The sequence below is a fragment of the Loxodonta africana genome, chromosome 14 (genome assembly GCF_030014295.1).
Source record: "Loxodonta africana isolate mLoxAfr1 chromosome 14, mLoxAfr1.hap2, whole genome shotgun sequence".
NCBI lineage: Eukaryota > Metazoa > Chordata > Mammalia > Proboscidea > Elephantidae > Loxodonta > Loxodonta africana.
The window spans coordinates 36,270,946-36,292,602 of NC_087355.1; the positions used below are offsets into that span (position 1 = coordinate 36,270,946).

Genomic DNA, 21,657 nt, shown 5'->3' on the forward strand with positions numbered 1-21,657 from the left:
ATTTTCCAGTATTCTCATTGTGTTCTTTTACTTTTGAAGGCTTTGTGTCATGACCTCTTCAATTTTTTTTTCCATTCCATTGTCTGCTGGGCTTATAAACGGAATAATTTCTTTGGTATTTGCAATGTTTGGGAGACGCTTTGAACATACCCAGCTATTGTTCCCAAGCAACTGACTGGGTTAAATTTGGGATTAGGATTGGCTTGTCATGCTGTGAACTTAATGATGGAACTCTTTTGACTTTAAATTACAAATTGTCCTTTATTTCATTGTTCTCTTAAAAACAGGCTGCAGATACTTTGGCTGTGAGGCAAAAAAGAAGAATTTATGATATCACCAATGTCTTGGAAGGAATTGACCTGATTGAAAAAAAGTCGAAAAATAGTATCCAATGGAAGTAAGTTACAAACCAGCGCCCTTTTTAAAAACTCTTACTTTTCTTCTCAGTGCTCTGTAAAATCTGGCCTTGCTAACATTCCTTAATCCTCTGTTTCTCTCCTTTGCCCTAGTCTGACCAGGCCTCTCGCTTTTCTCTGGACTCATCTCTGAGCCTCAGTATATTTCATCTCTGTTTGGAGATGTTTCCTTGGTCTTCTCTGCTGTTTTATACCCTTAAAACTCAAATCTTAACTTTTCCCCTTAAGCTATTCCTATAGCACCCACTGCTTACTGCTTTATATTATTAATCCCTCTCTGCCTAAGTCTTTATCTCCCCAACTAGTATAAACTCCTTGAGAACAGGAACTATGTCTTATACACAGTAATTGATTATAATCATTATAGTTGATTGTAATGCAGGTTGTCATTTGTTAACTATTGCATGGTTGTGTGTTTGACTGTGACAGAAGAACAAATAATAATTCTCTTCTTCAAATTTGGCCCCTTTGATGGTACTTTTTTTTTAAGCCCAAATTCCAACTAAACATTAAAAGGTTATAATTTACCAATATCTTAGCCTACATCATGAGAATGCCAAGTGTGACAATTTTGCTTTGATGGCCTCTTGGCATCTCAGTCACCAGCCTGAACTTCCAGATGACAGAAATCACGCTAGACCATGTTGAGAATTTTTATAATTTGGTTGTTCTTGTCAGTAAATTTTCTAAGCAAATAATGTTTAGAGGTATGGTGTTTGTTTTCTAATGATTTTTGTACGTATTTTTAGAAGAGTGTATAGAGATTTTTGTTTTGAATATATTACTAAGTCAGTTATTATTACAACAAAAATTAAGTTATGGTAACCTGGGTCTGACACTAGGGTTATTAATCTGTACATATTTTTAAGAGGTGTAGGTGCCGGCTGCAATACAAAAGAAGTCATAGGTAGGCTAAGGTGCCTTAAAGCTGAAATTGAAGATCTGGAACTGAAGGAAAGAGAACTTGATCAGCAGAAGTTGTGGCTGCAGCAGAGCATCAAAAATGTGATGGATGACTCCATTAATAATAGATATCCTTTCTAAGTAAGTTATACATACAGTTATAAAATACACATTTATAGTGGACAGTCTTACAGTTTGAAGGTCAATTGCTTTATTCTAATGTTTTTAGAGTTTTTAAAGTAAATATAACATTTAAGGTTTATAATCTTCTAAAAATTTATATTAGTATTAAAAATGTTTACCATTTTGAAAGGTTTAAACATAGAAGAAAGCATTCTTTGATGGTTATGAAGGTGGGGAGGGAGGGAAAGGGGGTATTCACTAACTAGATAGTAGATAGGAGTTATCTTAGGTGAAAGGAAGGGCAACACAAAATACAGGGGAAGTTAGCACAACTGGACTAAACTAAAAGCTAAGAAGTTTCCTGAATATAGCCAAACACTTTGAGGGACAGAGTAGCAGGGGTGGGGGTCTGGGGACCATGGTTTCAGGGGATATCTAGGTTAATTGGCATAACAAAGTTTATTAAGAAAATTCTGCACATTTTGGTGAGTGGCGCCTGGGGTCTTAAAAGCTAATGAGTAACCATCTAAGATACATCAGTTGGTCCCAACCCACCTGGAGCAAAGGAGAATGAAGAACACCAAAGACACAAGGAAAATATGAGTCCAAGAGACAGAAAGGGCCACATAAACAAAGACTCCCATCAGCCTGAGACCAGAAGAACTAGTTGGTGCCCTGTTACCACCAGTGACCGTGCTGACAGAGAACACAACAGAGTCCCTGATGGAGCAGGAGAAAAGGGGCGCAGAACTCAAATTCTAATAAAAACACCTGACTTAATGGTCTGATTGAGACTGGAGGGGCCTCAGAAGACATGGCCCCTGGACTCTCTGTTAGCCCAGGAGTGAAACCATTCCCAAAGCCAGCTCCTCAGACAAAGAACATAAAATGATACTTGTGAAGAGAGTGCTTCTAGCTGAAGTAGATACATGAGACTAACTGGGTATGTCCTGTCCAGAAGCAAGATGAGAAGGCAAAAAGCGACAGGAGCTGGTTGAATGGACACAGGAAATCTGGGGTAGAAAGGAGGAGTGTGCTGTAACGTTATAGGGAGGGCAGTTAGGGTCACATAACAATATATGGATAAATGTTTGTATGAGAAACTAACTTGAACTGTAAACTTAAAGCACACTAAAAAAAAAACAACAGGCAAGTTGGGAAAAAAAATGTTTACCTTTTTGATTTATAGGTACACCCATTATTTCTCCATTGAAATGAGAAAAAAAAAAGATTCATTACTTTCTGTCTACCAATTGTTAGGGTGCAATATGCTAGCCAAAAGGGGTTTGTGAGTATTAGAAGCCATGATTCAGTGCCGTTGTTGTTGTCAGTAGAGGCATATTTAAATAATTATGTTCATTGTTCCAAAGTAAAAATTCAGGCGCTCTCAGTGTTTTGAAAAATTAATTTTTGGTTTGAAAATGAAATACCATGGGCCTACACTGAATTCAAGATACTTTTCCAAGATACTTTCTGCCTAATGTTAACTCAAAGATAGTACTGACTATAGAGTGTGGGTCCAAGGCTTGTGTATCTATCATATTATATTGAGGGGAAAAAAACAGTGATATACTCCATGTATTTCTTACAAATCATTTTCTTCTCTTTAGATACTTGTACATTAATTCTCTTGATTTGTGAACGTATCAGCATTGTAATGGAAGCTTTTAACTTCATTTTATCTTGTAGCATCTTGAATTTTTGACTAAGTATATATAACTTATTTTTGATGTTGTCTTAGATTCAGTGAACAAGTCCATGATCTCACTTCTTATTTCTTTTCTATGGATCAGAGCTCCTTAGCAGTTTGATAACAATGAGGGCTTTCAAGCTGTGTTCTTTGGCACCCCAAAGTTCAAGAACATTGAACTAGATGATCTTAGACTTTGCTGCATTACTTTCCAAGATTCTGGCCACTCCCAATTCTCCAAACTATGACCCAAGAAGATTCTCAGTGTGGGGGCGTATGAGGTTGACTTCCACTCCTATAGTAGCCTTCCTTTCCCCACCCGTACCCCTTCTCTGAGAAGCCTCCATGAGGAATGTTTCCTATTTGCCATTTCTTTTCTGTGGTTCTTAGATGCTATGAAAATGAGAAGCTGTTTTTCTCAAAGCGAAGTATGGGCACTCATTTTATGGACCCTTATGATAGCCTTTGCCTTTTTAGACTAAAGAGTTCTGTTCTTTTTCATCTGACCGTGTGTGGTAGCCCTTTCATGCATTTTGTTATTTTGGCCTTAAGATTTATCATCTTAATTTAAATGCCTAGACTTTGATATAAATGTTGTTCCTTAACTTTTTATGACAGTACATTTTCCTATGTAACTTATGAAGACATCTGTAATTGCTTTAATGGTAAGTACTGTCAGTAAAGTTTTTCTTACATTCTTCCTCTGAACAACCTATTTAATTTAACATAGACTGATTCAGAATTCCCTACCAACTCACACTAAGTCATTATTTTCAGTAGCTGTGGACCTTTATATTACTGTGCAGTGTTGTGTGTAGATAGGCTGCTTTCGTTTCTGTTTTCATGACAATAACTGCTTTTCACAGCTCTAATATTTGCCTCCATTGGTAGGTACAAAATGTGTGTGTCCTGGGGGGAAGCTAAACCCATTGCCCTTGAGTAGACTCCGGCTCATAGCAACCCTATAGGACAGAGTAAAACTGCCCCATATGGTTTCCAAGGCTGTAATCTTTACAGAAGCAGACTGCCACATCTTTTCTTCTGCGGAGTGGCTGGTGGGTTCAAACTGCCAACCTTTTGGTTAGCAGCTGACCACTGCACCACCATAACTCCTTGGGGGGAAGCTTGTTGTTGTTCTGTGCCATCAAGTCGATTCTGACTCACAGCGACCCTATAGGACAGAGTAGAACTGCACCATAGGGTTTCCAGGTAGTGGCTGGTGGATTCGAACTGGCGACCTTTTGGTTAGCAGCCTGAGCTCTTAATCACTAAGCTAGGGGAAGCTAAATCAGAGAGGGATTTATCCATAGTCCCGAAGTCAAACAGTAACAGAACTTGAGCTAGAACATGGCTCTCATCAGCCGCTGTTCCATCAACTATACGCAGCAAGTGTGTGGTCACAAATAGAACCCAAAGAGTTAGGTGAACCCATTTTATAGCTTAGAAAATTATTCCTAATTCTGTTCCCTCCCCTGCCCCCATCCTTTCACCTTGAAATGACAATAGAATGTATTGATGACTGACAGAGGGGACTTGAATTATTCCTGTAATCATAACACAGTAAAATGAAAATTAGCATATACATTTATATCTAATTATGCCGATACTATTAAAGGGACAGCCTTGTGTATTACACGCATACAAAAAATTCTGTCAAGTGCCTTACAGCCTTGTGTATTACACGCATACAAAAAATTCTGTCAAGTGCCTTTTCAAGTGGAATCTGACTTTCCCTCTAAGATGATGTTGAAAATATGTGAGGCCTTATTGCTCTGCTTTGCCTTATTACCTGACCTTTCTGAGAATGTCTTGGGAAAGTTTTGTTAATCTGCAACTCAGTGGACTATCGTAGAATTTTGCTTCAGAAATAAGTATAGGGTCGCTATGAGTTGGAATCGACTTGATGGCACTGGGTTTGGTTTAGTTTTGGTTAGTCTGTAGGGTCGCTATGAGTTGGAATCAACTTGGAGGCAACAGGTTTGGTTTTTTGGTTTATACCAAGTCTCTATTATCCCTAGTCATTAAGTAGTTCAAATGTTTCAAGTATACAGTGTTATTTATTAAAATAAAAATTTTAAGAATCTCATACTTAACCAGACTGATGCTATCTAAATAATTTGAGGTGACTTTGTTAATGAGAATAATAAAGCCAGTACTGAGGTTAAGAGCTCAGCTGCTAACTGAAAGGTCAGTGGTTCAAACCCACCAGCCGCTCTGTGGGATAAAAGACCTGGCATTCTGTAAAGATTTATAGACTAGGAAACCCCTGTCCTGTAGGGTTGCTATGAGTCTGAATTGACTTGATGGCACACAATAACAACAATACTAAGAACTATTAATACATGTATTATTTAATCCTCTGAACAAATCTATGCAGTAGGTTACCGTGGCCCCCCCGCCACACCTCCAGTTTACTAAAGCCCAGGGTCACCTAGCTAGTAGCCTGGGATTCAAAACCAAGCCTCCTGGCTCCAGAGCCCACAATCTAACCACTGTATTTCATGATCAATAGTATTTTCTAAAATTTTCAATTTGAACTTTTTTTTTTTAACTAGGTGATACACTTTTGGCCATTCAAGCACCTTCTGGTACACAGCTGGAGGTACCTATTCCAGAAATGGTATGTAGGGTACTTTTGTATAAGTGGGAAAAGTGGATCTACTGTCTCAGGAGGGACAATTTTTTTTTTCCTCCTGAAATGAGCTAGTTGTGTGTAAATACGTCCAAGTTTTTGCTTTCAAGTTATTAATCTGAAAGTGCCGATATCTGAATTTGGATTTTTCAGTATTTGGTAAAATTACAGGGGAAGTGACTGAATCATTTAACACTGATTATAAAGTTTTTAAAAAATTTTGAGCTAGAAGTTGTCAAGGTGAGTGATGATGTGGTTAATAAACGTGAAAAATCTGTTAAATGACCACGTTTTAACTGATATAAAAATCCTGACTGAGGAGAGGAAAAGGTTTAATATAAGTACCAACACACTAGATTACTTTAAATTGGATCTTTTAAAAAACATTTGCTGGCCTTTTCAGTCAAAAACATTTATTGACTGTATGCTCTGTGTAAGTTTTATGATTTGTGTTTTTGAATTCAAATTTTCTAAAATAAACTGAAATTAAAATTCTAACAGACCAAAGAATATTATCTTTTCCCTCTCCCTCAGCTATTCTAGGAGTTTGGGTTTTTGGGTTTAGGCATTTATATTACTGGATTCTGAAGCCTCAGGGTATAAACTACTCTTTTGAAATGGAGGAACTTTTTATTTACATATCTGTAGGGGAAAAAATCAATTGTATTTCTGTTTGCTGAAAGGAAATAAAGAGTTCTAACTTGTGGTGAAACAGTTGTTGATTAGGTCAGCTTGTTGCCATAATCACACCCATGGGAGCCAACTCCAGGGGATGGAATCTAGTCAGAGGAGAATGCTTGGAGCATTGCTGAGCACTGGCATGTATAATTACACACTAAAAATGGGTGGTTGCCAGAATTCTACAGTTGAGAATTTTTGATGATCTGCATTTGAGAAAAGCCTGCTTTTTAGAGGCAAGTATTTTAGAGCTCTCAAAATCCTCTCCTGTCCTTGGTCTCTACTCTGTGTTTTGTTGTATGAATTTAGTTAGCTTGGAGTAACTTTCCATGTCTTATTTTTAACATAATACAAAATTTCAAGGTAGCAAGAAATGTTAATATATATTCATTTGTTTATATCCAATAACTTCAAAGGGCCAGAATGGACAAAAGAAATACCAGATCAATCTAAAGAGTCATTCAGGACCTATCCATGTGCTGCTTATAAATAAAGAGTCCAGCTCCTCTAAGCCTGTGGTGTTTCCTGTTCCTCCACCTGACGACCTCACACAACCCTCCTCTCAGCCGGCAACTCCTGTGACCCCGCAGAAACCCAACACGGCAACTCATAATCTGCCTGAGCAACATGTCTCTGAAAGAAGCCAGAATCTTCAGCAGATAGCAGCTACAGACCTATCTTCAGGTGGGTTTAGAACATTTGTTCTAAAAATTAAGAAGGAAGGAGGATATGAATACATTATACAAGCTGGCGATTGAATTTCTGAATTTGTCAGTTGTGACATTATTATTCCCAGTATATAATATAGGAAGCAAAATAGTAAGCTTCATTTAATCAGCAAGTATTAATTTAGGGTCTCCTCTGCATAAAAAAAAAAAAATTTTTTTTTTTTTCTGCATCCAGCACTGGGGTAAGTATTATGAGGAAAATTTAAAAGCAGACCCTGTCCTAAATTATATTACTGCAGATTTGTTTCATGAGCAGAACATACATATAGGGACAATTATATACAATTCATAGAAATATATAATCAGATACAGTATAGTGTGGTTAAGATTGTGTCTAGAATTATGACTGTAGAGCAGGGAAAATATCCCGTCATCATGGGGTAAGTATGATACATCCTTTCACCATACTTATTCAGTCTGTATGCTGAGCAAATAATCTGAGAAACTAGACTATATGAAGAAGAATGCAGCATTGGGATTGGAGGAAGACTCATTAACCTGTGATATGCGTATAGCACAACCTTACTTGTGGAAAAGGAAGAAGACTTGAAGGTACTGACTGATGAAGATCAAAGACCACAGCCTTCAGTATGGATTGCACCTCAACATAAAGAAAACAAAAATCGTCACAACTGGACCAATAACAACATCATGATAAATGGAGAAAAGACAAGTTGTCGAGAATTTCATTTTACTTGGATCCACAATCAATGCCCATGGAAGCAACAGTCAGGAATTAAATGACACATTGCGTTGGGCAAATTTGCTGTAAAAGACTTTTTTAAAGTGTTAAAAAAGCAAAGAGATCACTTTGAGGACTAAGGTGTGCCTGACCCAAGCCATGGTATTTTCAATCGCCTTGTATACACGTGAACGCTGGACAATGAGTAAGGAAAACTGAAGAAGAATTGACGCCTTGAATTGTGGTGTTGGTGAAGAATACTGAATATACCGTGGACTGCCAGAGGGACGAACAACTGTCTTAGAGGAAGTACAGCCAGAACACTCCTTAGAAACAAGGATGGGGAGACTTCATCTCATGTACTCTGGGCATATCATCAGGAGGGACCAGCCCCTGGAGAAGGCCATCGTGGTTGGTAGAGAGTCAGTGGAAAAGAGGAAGACCCTCAACAAGATGGATTGACACAGTAGTTCCAGCGGTGGGCTCAAGCATAACAATTGTGAGGATGGTGCAGGATTGGGCAGTGTTTCCTTCTGTTGTACATAGGGTCTCTGTGAGTCGGAGCTGACTCCACAGCACCTGACAACAAGATTTGTCTTGGCCCAATAAGCAGATGAGATGCCTTGACAGAGACGGCCCAGTCATTCAAGGCATTACCTGGGGCATGCCTCTCACACTGTTGGGTATCATCTGATTGGGTAGTCTTACCCGAGTGCTTATCTCATGGCACTATAATAAAGGTGCCCAAGAGCAAATGGTGCCATACTTCAGAGTTCCTTCAGAGAAATGATGATTAATGGGAGAAAAAGTCCTCAACATGAACTTTCCTCCCTAATTAACCCAAAGGGGAAAAATCTAAATCCTTGAAGAACTTTGGGTCTATATTCCTTACTTTCTTCAGCAATACTTGTATTCAGGCATAGTAGTAAGTACTGTCTATCGTCCCTGTAGTTGATGGAGTTTTTCTATACTTTGCTTCTTTCTTATATATATACAGGTATCTTGAAAACTCTTATATAGAATTTTTAACTTCTGTAATTGGCAAACTGGGGAGCCTGACCCATAACTGAAAGATAACTTGAATTTACAACCGAGAACTAAGAACAAGAAATTAGTGATGTGCGGTGTTGCAATCCAATGTTATAGGGGATTGTAAATGCCTACATCAATTGGGTGGAGGATAGCAATGTCCCATAGTCATTTCAGGCAAGGGAAAAATGAGTTGATACACTTCGATACCCTTTAGTGAAAATATCCTAAACTATTTGTTGCCTCAGTTTTCCAATCAGTATATTTAAGATGTTTTTTCTCTTTTCTCTAACTTCTATGGAAAAGTATTTATTTCATAATCTAAGGTATTGGGAAGAGGATCCCAACAACAACAAAAAAAGGAGCACAGCTTTATAGTAATGCCTTTAAGGGTAACTATTCAGTATCTTGAAGGGGTTGATCTACACAGTGGACTGTCAGTTAAGTATCACTGAACATGGTGTATCTCCAGTGCTGTCCAGAACCACTGAGCCCATACTACTGTATCTGAGCTCTGCTGATTCTCATCAGTCACCTTAGCTCCTGAACACCCTTAACATTGATTTTTGAATTAAGTTGCTCTTGTTATCAATTCATAGTACCTTTATTACCGAATAACTGACTTGCTATTTGGTATAAACTTGGAGAACTCAGGATTTCTTCCGGCTTAGTTATAAAACTAGGAAATTCATGATTATACTTTGTTGTTAATTTTTTTCTTACATCAATTTGGAACATTCTATGAAAAAAAATTATCCAGTATAAATATTTTCTTTCCACAAAGTTCTGGTATTTTAACTTTGCACTGTCAACAAGCTGCTGATTTGACTGCCTATGTTTAAATATAACTGTCTCTATAAACAGAAAATTAACAAAACTTCTTTATTTCTGTTTCCAGCAGGATCTATCAGTGGAGATATCATTGATGAATTAATGTCTTCTGATGGTAAGTAGTTTAAAAAGTTCTTTTTATATATACACAAAAAAGAAATTATAAAATATATGACTTAAAAAATGAGGAACCTGTGTTTTCTAACTGCGTAATTTACCTCGATGATTCAGGAGAAATTTCCCTTAATAGTACTTGAAGTAAATCATAGTCATTCTTTAGAATTTAATTTTCTTTGCCTGTATTTTAAGGGAAAGCAGTCCCTAAGGGGATACTTGTCACCTTCATTGCATAAAGTCTAAACTGTTGGCACACTGATCCTTTTCACTCCTGAAGAACCTGGCTCAAGAAGAAAATAACATGCTTACATTAACAAATTTGAAAACCCAGCTTTGTCATTACAGGAACAACACCTAGAGGTTGAACAATGAAATGCCCAAACTTGAGAAAGCGGGAATAAGCATTTCAAAATGTCTTCCTGAGCTTTAAGTAGCTTTTCTATGAGGCAGTGTTGAGAGTATTTGAATGGTATCAAGTACTATCCAAATAGAAAGCCTTGTGATTTAATTTTATTTTTGTTCAGTTAGCTACAGAGGTGCTCTGAAAATAAAATACCTTTATGTAGTTTGGATTAAAGCATTCTGCAATTAAGTACAATGTTGTCCTCCAGCCCTGAAGCAGGAACAATGCTAGGCAGTCTAAGAGCAAGTTTTGTGCAGTGAGCCAGTCAGCACAAACACTGCCTTACCCCTGTGCCTTTCCTTCATGTTACCTGCCTGGCTCCTCTTGCGATTAGAATTCATAGTCCGTGGTATACTCTTAAAGGTGGCCACTCACAAGCCACTGCCTGTCATCTTACCACTTCTAGTTATTCAGACCCTAGCTCTTCTCTAAGCAGTGATGCAAGAGTATGGAAAAAGTATTGTGTCCAGAGGAGGCCCCACCCCAGCTGAAGTCTGAGCCAGTTTAAGGCTCCTCTCATGCAAAATGCCTGTTGTCCTGACTGATAGGTTCTTCTAAAAATGATGAGGAGGAATAAATATGAAAACTATAGCCTATTTTAAAATGTAGTCATCCGGAATTACACATTTTTCAATTTTTTCATAAATCATGGGTCATGTCACATTCCAAATTAGGATCTCGAAGAATACCCAGCCAGACTCAAAACAAAGCATGATATAAACTACCATGGTAGAAAAGAAAGAAGCCCTGTTCTGGTGCTTATTTTCACCAGCAGTAACCTCTCTAGGATATGCCAGTTCTTTAGTAGCTCCACAAGATATATCACCAAAATTACTATCTGCCTTTTCTGTTGATCTCTTGGGGCAGGAAAGCAAGCTGCTTGGGATACAGCCAGCTGTGTGCTGGTAAATGTTTAACAGCTGGTTCTTTGGTGGGGAAAATCCCTGATTTGTAGTAGTTTGCCTATTTCCTTAGCATAAATACGCCCACTTGGCCGATTTCAAGCTACTTTCGTGAAGCCACTAGACTATTGCTAACATTAGCCATGTCATCATCTCATCTGAAAGAAATTTTAAAAAGTCAATTAGCTACAGTATGACAATTAGTTCAGAAATCACCATTTCACCTTTCTATAAACTCCTGGATTCAGAGTTCTGATTTACTAATAAATATAGTAGAGACCTAGGAAATGATAGCTGTAAAGTCAGCAAACAGTACAATAACCGCTTAGGAATTAAACATTCACGTAGAAGCAGAGGATATCAGATTTATTATTAATTTAGGTCTATTTCATACTTCTGTTTTCAAAGTAGCAGCTTATTTAGCAAAGAAAATACTTTGACCAGTGTATTTGAATTGTACATTTTAGTGACAATAAAAATTGTAACCCCTATCTCTTAAGCTAATACCTACACAAACCCAAACCCACTGCTGTGGAGTTGACTGCAACTCACAGCAACCCTATATAGGACAGAGTAGAACTGCCCCAAGGGGCAGTTTCCAAGGGGTGCCTGGTGGATTTGAACTGTCAACCTTTTCATTAGTAGCCGTAGCTCTTAACTAGTATGCCACCAGGATTTCTGATACCTGTAATGAACATAAATTGTTTTTACACTAAACCACAAGTCATTTGATCATTACTTTCCCTATTATATGGAGCCCTGGTGGCAGAGTGGTTAAGAGCTCAGCTGCTAACCAAAAATGCTGGCAGTTTGAATCCACCAGCGGCTCCTTGGAAACCCTATGTGGCAGTTTGACTCTGTCCTATAGGGTCGCTATGAGTCGGAACTGACTCAACGGCAATGGGTTTGGTTTTTGTTTTTTCCTATTATGTAGTGCTAAAAATTCACATATATCATAGGAAACATAATTTAATTTGGATTGGTAGTATTTCAGATACTTTATGTTGAACATTACCCATATGTTGAAACCATTTTTACTGTTTTTCTTTGCTTGCAGTTTTCCCTCTCTTACGGCTGTCTCCTACACCGGCAGATGACTACAACTTTAATTTAGATGATAATGAAGGAGTCTGTGATCTGTTTGATGTCCAGATACTAAATTATTAGATTCCATGGAAACTTGGGACTGTTATCTACCTCTAACTGTGTAACATTTTAGACTTCTCAATAACCTAAGTATTTAAAATAATGAATGTAACACCTTTTTAGTTCACTGATTCTGAAGTGTTCTTCCCTAATACTTTTCTTTTTTACTTCACAAAACATCACCATAAAACAAAGGGCTGATTGCTTCAGGGGAAAGAGTGATTTAGTGCCATCCTCCTATCCCCTGATAATTTCTGGGACTTCAACTATTTTTTCCCCCCAATTCTGAATCCTTCTCTTTTTTCCTCTTATGAGAGGGAAGTTAAAGTAGACTTCAGGTCATCAAAAACAAAACTTGGCCAAGGGCTCATCACTTGTGTGTCTTATATTTCTACTGCCACAAAACTGTACTTCTTTGTGTCCTTCCAATCCAACCCGACACTCACTGCCACTTATAAAGTGAAGGATGTAAACTAGGACATGGTAACTGTTTCAGTGAACAGATTTTGTGAAGTGCCTTCTGTTTTAGCACTTTAAGTTTATCACATTTTGTTGACTTCTGACATTCCACTTTCCTGGATTATAGGAAAGATCTGTTTATGTAGTTTGTTTTAAAATGTGCCAATGCCTGTACATTAACAAGATTTTTAAAAATAAAGTTGTATAAAACATTAAATTTATTGGTCTTTTGGGGGGAGGAATTTGATGTATCACCACTGTGTTACAACTGAGCCATTAGTCTTGTAGCCTCGTCAACATTAACTGCTTCGTTTTCCTGATGCTGCTGCGGAATCTGAAGAGAGAAGAGTATTACGTTTAAAAATTTAGATAACAGCAGTGAACAAAAATGACCTGTATATAATCTATTATCTACTTTCTTCAGTGGTTAAGAGCTGGGCTGCCAATCAAAAGGTCACCGGGTTCGACTCCACCAGCCGGTCCTTGGAAACCCTATAGGGCAGTTCTACTTTGTCCTATAGGGTTGCGACGAGTCGGAATCGACTCGATGACAACAGGTTTTCTTTTTGGTTTAGTCCAATATCTGGGAATAGAACAATAAACTCTCACATTCAGACACAGGTGTTTCAGAGCCTGAATGTGACTGAATATGTTATACATACAATAGAGCCAAGTCCTAAAAATTAGATTCAACTGACAGGCTTGAAAAGTTGGAGTTTAATTTACTAGCCTTTAATTCGTATTTGTGCCATAACAAAAGCAAATGATTTCTACTTACCAGTTGTTTCTGCAGAGGTTCGAGGGTAAGGCCTTTTGAGAAGTGTGCAAGTTCCTTTTGTATATCTACAAAGGCTTTATTTACTCTGTTAACTTTTTCATCATTCACAATGTTTATCTTTTTAAAAAGAAAAAAAATCATTAATCCAAGATCTCATAATCATTATTACAAAATATATTCAACCTTAATTTAACTGTAGTAAACCTAAAAATCTAAAAACTATTTATCCTACCAATTTGTGGGAATAATCCACACTAAAATTCTTGTAATCTCACTGGGAAATTTTAGACAAAAGGTTTTGTTTTGTTTCTTAAAATAAGAATTACACATAGTGGTGATGGCGTTAGTTGCCTCGAGTTGATTCTGGCTCATGGCAACCCCGTATGTGCAGAGTAGAACTCCACAGGGTTTTCAAGGCTGTGATGTGACCTTTTGGAAGCAGATCACCAGGCTGTCTTCCAAGGAGCCTCTGGGTGGGTTCAAACCACCAACCTTTTCGGCTAGTAGCTGAATGCTTAACCATTCATGCCACTCAGGGTCTGGCTTTTCTGGTACAACAACAAAAACCTAAACCCACTGCTGTCAAGTCAATTCCAACGTGTAGTGACCCCGCAGGACAGAGTAGAACTGCCCCATAGGGTTTCCAAGGCTTTAATCTTTATAGAAGCAGACTCCCACATCTTTCTCCCATGGAGCAACTGAGGGGGAGGAGAAGAGAGGTGGTAGGGCTGACTTTTTGGTTAGTAGCTGAGTGGTTAATCATTGCACTATCAGGGCTCCTTTTTCAGGTATAAAACCAAAAAAAAATAAAAAGCCAAACCCATTGGCATCAAGTCAATTCCAACTCAGACCCTACAGGACAGAGCAGAACTGCCCCACAGAGTTTCCAAGGAGTGGCTAGTGGATTCAAACCGCCAACATCTTGGTGAGCAGCCAAGCTCTTAACCACTGCGCCACCACGGTGACTGCAATCTTTCTAGGTACTGGTACTATGATTTCATCCTGGATCAAATTATTTTAGTGCTTTTCTAACAGTACATCTCTGAATCCTTCCTTGACCTTGCCTCATGGAGACCTGGCAGCCCCTGAGGACAGCTTCTCCTGCAGCCCTCCTCTCTAGTCTAAGAGGTAGGGGGGTAGGTGTTCTCCTTCACAGCTGCTACCAAACCATTTCTCCTTCAAAACCCTCCGCTCCTTTCCACCAGAATATGGAATGATACTCCTTCCTCAATGCTGTCACCTACCAGTGCCACCATTACTTGCTCCTTCATGAAAGATTTTAAGCCTTGGCTCACTGACCACTTCATCCTCATGCCTGTCATCACTGCTTAGTGGCTTCAACAAAAATCTAATCCTATAGCCTCTTAGTCTCTTGAGGCCCTCATCATCAAGAATCTTCTCCCATAGCCAACCTCAGCCATCCACTCCCATGGAATCACCCTGAGCTATATCATTACTGTAACTGTACCACCTCCTGTCCTACTTCACTGAGTTTATTAACAATACTTCAACCTCAATGAAACCCCTTCCCACCAGTTTCACTATTTTTCATATCTTCATATCTTCACTTTTTGCCTCAGTCAGCACAGATTCTATGACCAGCACTGAATATCTTTACACTCATTACTTCTCTTCCCTGGATCAAACATCTGGTTAAATCTTACTATCAGCCTTTTCTATGTCTGGAACTAAAGCTATAGAAAATGATTGACTGGTTTCACTTTAAATAAATAACCACCATCTTAGTTAAATGTGCTGCTATAACAAATACCATTAGTGGATGGCTTTAACAAATAGAATTTATTTTCTCACAGTTTAAGAGGCTACAAGTCTGAATTTGCTATGCTGGACCTAGGGGAAGGCTATCTCCCTCTGTCAGCTCTGGAGGAAGGTCCTTGTCTCTTCTGATCTGCTACTCCTGGCCCATCTTAATGTGGTTTGGCATCTTTTTTCCCCTGTCTCTGCTTCTCTTGCTTGCTAGTTTAAACTCTTTTATATCTCAAGAGATTGACTAAAGACCAACCCTCCACTAATCCTGTCTGGTAACAACAAAGACAACCCATTCCCAAATGGGATTATAACCACTAGCACAGAAATTAGGATTTACACCACACATTCTGGGGGAACCCAATTCAATCCATATCAACCACAAACTTCAATTAACTTTTTATAGTGCCTGGCAATCTTATGACCAACCCCTAGTAAGTTAGTCCACTTTCAGAGAGAATTATTTCATACTTTCCCAAACCTCCAACCATATCTCCCTCTCTGAGATCCTTCCCATCAGCATACATAAAGGTTCTAGTGCCTCCTATCCAGAAGAAATAATCTTTCTCCACTATACTACAAACTTCTTCCTTGCTTGAGGCCTTTGCACTTGCTATTCTCTCTGCTTAGAACATGCTGCTCCCAACTCTTCCTGCTGGTTGCATTATAAGCTCCTTATCATTCAGGTCATGGTTCAAATGTCAACCTTGAAGACAATTTTAATAAATTGGCTGCCTGACAATTTTATTAAAACTGCCATTCCCAACCCCCATCCTATTGCCCAACTTTATTTCCTTCACAGCATTTATAGTCATAAAATCGCTAAATTAAAAAACTTTGCTAGCAAATGAAAGGTGAAATTAAAATGTTGTATTTCTATGGATTATTATGAAAATTACTGAGTTTTGGAGAGGTGACTCCACCTACTACTTAAACTTGAAAACATTTTCTTAAAGAATTTTGTAATCCACTTACAGTGTTGAACAAATTTTCTAAATATTTTGAACAGTAAACAAGATAAAGAAGCCCCTTTCTTTTCAAAGGTGCCCTGGTGGCTCAATGGTTAAATTCTCTGCTGCTAACCAAAAGGTTAGCAGTTCAAACCCACCAGCTGCTCTGTGAAGAAAGATGCGGCAGTCTGCATGCATAAAGATTACAGCCTTGGAAGCTGTATGGAGTCAGTATCAACTCCATGGCAGTGAGTGAGTGAGTGGATTTTCTTTTCAAATTTTTCCATTTTAAGAAACAAAGTATTTTATCTTCATTTTACATGTTTCCATTTAAGTTCCAGATCTCTTCAGAGAGATAAGAATCACTGAGGAGAATAAGAGCAGTTGTTGACTGATGTCCCATATGTTGACTGTTAATAGGTTCTTCGATATACTTGAGTCAAAACATGACAACTGTTTCCCATACCATGGCTTTTTTTCCAATTTCTAAACTCTAATAAACCTATTAAATTTGTGACTTCCTGTTAAAATACTTTTTCTTTTCAAACATTTAGATTCAAGAAAGGGAGGTTCTTTTTCATCTTTTTTAAAACAAAAGCTTAAAATCATTTTGCCTTTGAGAAAGGCTAAAAACTTTTGCTTTAAATAAAAGCATTCCATTTTTCTGTAGCTTTATAACTACACTTTGCTTTTAAACAATAAAGTCAACATGTTTAACTCATACGTACCTTCTTAAGATTTGTGGTAACTGGTTTTGCTTTGTTTTTAGACTTAAAGTTTTTTTGGCTTGCTATGTGAAATACATTCCTAGACTTCTGCCCTCTTAGTTTATTCTTGGCCATTGTCTAGGAAAAGAAAGAAAGGGAGTTCAATGAAGCCGTCCACATTTATGAACTGTACATCAATTTAAATTCTTAAAGTAAAGGTACCAATTAAGTGTAAGACTATCCCTCTTACTCATAATTATTCCCAGGTCCTTTACCCCCACTAGATCTTCTACTCTTCAAGCACAGAGTATGTACAGGCAGTCCCCGACTTACACCGAGGCTCTGTTCCAACGACTGCATCCTAAGTAGGTTCTGACGTAAGCCGAATACCTCATTTAAAAAATTTTTCATTATTATTGCCTTTTATTATCAGTATCTTTATAAATCTGATCTTTGTCTTTGGGGGTTGGCATGAGAACTGTAACATCAGCCAATTATGTGCTGCAACACTGCATGTAGTACATATTATTAACGAGAAGACGTACCATTTAAAAAAAAAAAAAGGACAGTGTAAATGTGGTTCGTAGTAACTCAAATAAGTAAGTTGTAAGTCGGGACTACCTGTATCTAATTCTTTTCTGAATCTTCAGCAGCTGGCCCATAGGAGACATTCAATTAATGTTTGCTGGCTGAATTCTTTAACATTATTGACATAACATTTTTTTCCCCCGGCTCTCTGCAACATCTGGCAGCGTTAGCCATCACCAGCCATCCTGCTAGTTTACATAACACTATGCCACTCTGGAGCCCTGGTGGCACAGTGGTTAAGAGTTTGGCTGCTAACCCAAAGGCTGGCAGTTCAAATTCACCAGCCACTCCTTGGACATCCTATCAGGCAGTTCTATTCTGTCCCATAGGGTCACTATAAGTCAGAATCAACTTGACGGTAATGGGTTTGGTTTTGGTTTTGATGCCAATGTGAGGAGCCCTGGTGGTGTAGTGGTTAGCATGGGGCTGCTAACAGAAAGGTCCATGGTTCGAATCCACTAGCAGCTCCTCAGCAGAAGGATGTGGCCATCTGTTCCTGTGACGACCACAGCCTTGGGAACCCTATGGGCAGCTCTGTCCTATAGGGTCGCTTTGACTTGGAATCGACTTGACAGCAAAGGGTTTGGTTCTTTGGTATGCCACTCTGAAGGAGCCCTGGTGGCACTTGGCTGCTAACCGAAAGGTTGGTGGTTTGAACTCCACAGGAGAAAAGACATTGCAATCTGCTCCTGTAAAGATTTCAGTCTAGGAAACCCTATGGGGCAGTTCTACTTTTCCTATAGGGTCACCATGAGTTGGAATTGACTGGATGGCACACACATGCCACTCTGGTTCTTACACTTTAGGGACTGACTTCTCTGTCTCCTTTCTGGCTTCTTTTTCATTTCTGTTTATTCTCTCCCCACTTTCTCTCCTAATTGTGTGCATCTCTTCAAAAATCAATCCTTCATCCTCCAGTTGCTATCCTCCTCTCTCCTTTGAATTATTCTCAGGGCTTCCATATCACCTTTATGTGAATGGCTCCTACCTTGAACCCTTAACATATTTTTCCACATGCGTTAAGACTGTAGATTCTTCCTGAGAAACATCTTTCAAATCCGCCTTTGATAATGCAAGTGAGAATGATTTAAAACATATTAATAGTTGGCATTTATTGAGGTCTACAGGCACTGTGCTAACATTTTATGTGCTTTTAACTCATGCCTCTTAATAACCCCTTTGTGGGAAATACTATTATCCCCATTTTACCGATGAAAGCTGATGCAAAGAGAAGTTAATTTGCCCAGTGTCACACTATTATTAACTAGGGGTTGCCATGATTCAAAGTCAGGCAGACTAGACGCAGTGCTTAGGCACGTAGCCGTTATGTGATATTGCCCCTCATGAAGACATAAAAAAGCAATAAAAAACATGAAGTAGTACTGCCTAGCTCAAGACTGGGTTACTGTGATAATCCCTAAGTCCATTTGCTTAGACCTATTAAGAAAAAAAAAAAAACCATTGCCATCTAGTGGATTCCAACTCATAGTGACTCTATATGACAGAGTAGAACTGCCCAACAGGGTTTCCAAGGCTATAAATCTTTATGGAAGCAGGCTGCTACATCTTTCCCACAGAACGGCTAGTGGATTCAAACCACTGACCTTTTAGTTAGCAGCCAAGCGCTTAACCACTGTGCCACCACCGGGGCTCCTTTTTCCAAGACCAGAGGTTGACAAACTCTGTTCTTGGGCGAGGTATAGCCAGACATCTGTTTTGTAAATAAAGTTTTATTGGAAGATAGCCACTCCCATTCCATTACTTACTATGGCCACTTTCACCTAGAATTATGGACCAACCAAACCCACTGCCATCCAGTCCATTCCGACTCATAGCGACCCTATAGGATAGAGAACTGTCCCATAGGATTTCCAAGGCTGTAAATCTTACAGAAGCAGATTGCCACATCTTTCTCCCACAGAGCGGCTAGTGGGTTTGAACTTCTGACCTTTTCATTAGCAGCCGAGTGCTTTAACTACAGCACCACTAGGGCTCCCCAACTATGGACCACAAAGTCTAAAATACAAAGTTTGCCACCCCCTGGCTTAAGACATCTGCTCTCAAGTCTATCCTGCACAGTTCTATGTGATGAACCTTCCAAATGTTAAAGGCCTTCTTACGGCTCTCCCAGTGCATTAAGGGAACTACGCCTTGGCCTGGCATATGACTGGCAACCTGAATCTACCCTAAATCTGCCAAAGGTATCACCTCACACCTCTTTATACACATTGTGCTAGCCAGCCTAGCCTACTAACTGTTCTCTGAGGACACCCTGTACATTCTTCCTTTGTTCACACTGTATTTCTTGACTGAAAATTATACCCTACTTCAAGTTCCAGCCTATGACCAACCTCAGGAAACTAAACAGAGAGACAACTCTTACACCCCCAAAATACTCCTATTTTCAAAAAGAGATACTGTGGAAAATACATGATGAATGCGGGCAAACTAGAAAATACACTAATAACCCCCCCAAATTAAAATAAAATCCTTCCAATAACAACCAACATCCAATTGTTCATCTAGTATTAGGCAACTGTGACTTGTTTAATTATGAATGCCAGGTGCGCGCGTACACGTATGTCCTGACGCCAAGGACTTGTCAGCCTAGCTGGGGTTAAACATTCACAAAGATACACGTCTAGATAGGTGCTGTCACAGGCAGCATACAAATGGGGGCACAACAGGGAGAGGTTCTGTAGAGGTGGGGACACGAGGAAGGTTCGTGGAGAAGGTAATATACTAGCTGGGAAGGTAGGGAAATTCTTTGACAACCTCGCGGAAATTGCGATCACGACAAACTAAGAAACAAAAAACCCCAACAGGCACGGAGATGCGGGCCTGTGCCAGGAGGCTCACGGCAGACTAGGGCCCCCTAAGGCTGAGCGCGACGGCGCCGGGCCTCTGGGCCGCAGCAGCACGAGGTGCGTCTAGCCCTGCCCCAACTCCCCGAAGTCGCCCGCCCGCAGGAAAATCACTTTATCAGCCTCTCACCATACCTCCGATACCCTCGTGCAGCTGCTCAGACTCCAGGTGACGCCATCTGCACGCACACGGTCCAGACACTTCCGGGGGCAGGGATCCTGTCAAGCTTCTGCGCACTAGTCGTAGTCCCGCCCATCGACTTCAGACAGGTCCCAGAGCGCAGTTTAACCGGTAACGGAGCGTTGTGCGTACGCAGAGCGAAGCCGCTGCTACCGAACGTGGTCCCGCCTACCGACTTTAGCCCCGCCCCCGTGGCACAGTCCCATCCAGTGAGCGTGGTTCACAGAGCGAAATCACGCCTACTGAGCGTAGTCCCGCCCACCGGGCGGAGTCCTGCCTGGAAAGCAAACCTCCACCCACCAAGCAGAGTCCTGCCCAGAGAGCACAAAGCTCCACCCACCGAGCGGAGTCCTGCCTAGAGAGCGGAGCTCCGCCTATCGAGCGAAGCTCCACCCACACAGCCCAGTCTTGTCGGCGGAGCGCTGTCTGGTAGACACCGCCCTCCTTAGCGAGTTCCAATACCGCCCCAATAACGTCTTTTGCATGTGAGTGAGTTGCCTACGTCTCCTCGGTTCACGCGAGCTACAGGCGTTAGAGACAGAGCCAAGTCTGGATTTCCCGGGTGGTGTGTTGGAAACTCTATGGGGCAGTTCTACTCTGTCCTGTAGGGTCGCTATGAGTCGGAATCGACTCGATGGCAGTGGGTTATGTGTACAGAAACCATCCGAGGTGTCTCTCAGTCGTCTTAGCCTCGAGGAGAGTCACACAAGTAGCCCTTTGCCGCTGACTCCTGGCTGGCTTTGCCCACGTTTCCGGGAGGTGGCGCTGTGCACCTGGGGTGGCGTCTGGAGCTCGGTTTGGGTGGGAAGAAATTTGCGGCTAGAATAGTTGTTGAGCTGCAATCTCCGAAGGGAAAATTTGTAATGAACGGAAAGTTAGAAATGCTTTTCTCATTGTAGCTTCCTTCAGAAAGAGCATTTTTTACAGCACAGCAGAGAAGCCAGGCACAGGAATACGAAAACATACAAATAAAACAAGTACTAGGGAACCTAGAACATTTAGAAGAAACATTTTTGCTTTTGTGTGTGTGTGTGTGTGTGTTCCAATAAAGAGGCGCTGGGTTTTCTAGAAAATTGACTCAGT

At 39.9% G+C, this 21,657-nt stretch overlaps 2 protein-coding genes across 3 annotated transcripts; one reads left to right on the forward strand and one right to left on the reverse strand.

Moving 5' to 3' along the window:
• Positions 1-1,301: 1,301 nt before the first annotated feature.
• E2F5 (E2F transcription factor 5) lies at positions 1,302-12,931 on the forward strand. 2 transcript variants are annotated; one of them, XM_023545843.2, is made up of 6 exons: positions 1,302-1,447; positions 3,754-3,797; positions 5,688-5,752; positions 6,859-7,126; positions 9,783-9,827; positions 12,192-12,931. In XM_023545843.2, exons 1-6 carry the CDS (start codon positions 1,425-1,427, stop codon positions 12,299-12,301), a joined length of 555 nt encoding a protein of 184 aa, XP_023401611.2. In that variant the 5' UTR covers positions 1,302-1,424; the 3' UTR covers positions 12,302-12,931. The 2 variants fall into 2 exon arrangements, with proteins under 2 accessions (XP_023401611.2, XP_023401610.2); XM_023545842.2 differs by having other exon boundaries at positions 9,780-9,827; positions 12,192-12,929.
• Positions 12,932-12,934: 3 nt separating this feature from the next.
• Positions 12,935-20,704, reverse strand: RBIS (ribosomal biogenesis factor). The gene is made up of 4 exons (XM_010588380.3): positions 20,529-20,704; positions 16,963-17,079; positions 13,518-13,634; positions 12,935-13,073 (listed from the first exon to the last, which is right to left on the reverse strand). Exons 2-4 carry the CDS (start codon positions 17,074-17,076, stop codon positions 13,002-13,004), a joined length of 303 nt encoding a protein of 100 aa, XP_010586682.2. The 5' UTR covers positions 17,077-17,079; positions 20,529-20,704; the 3' UTR covers positions 12,935-13,001.
• Positions 20,705-21,657: the final 953 nt, after the last annotated feature.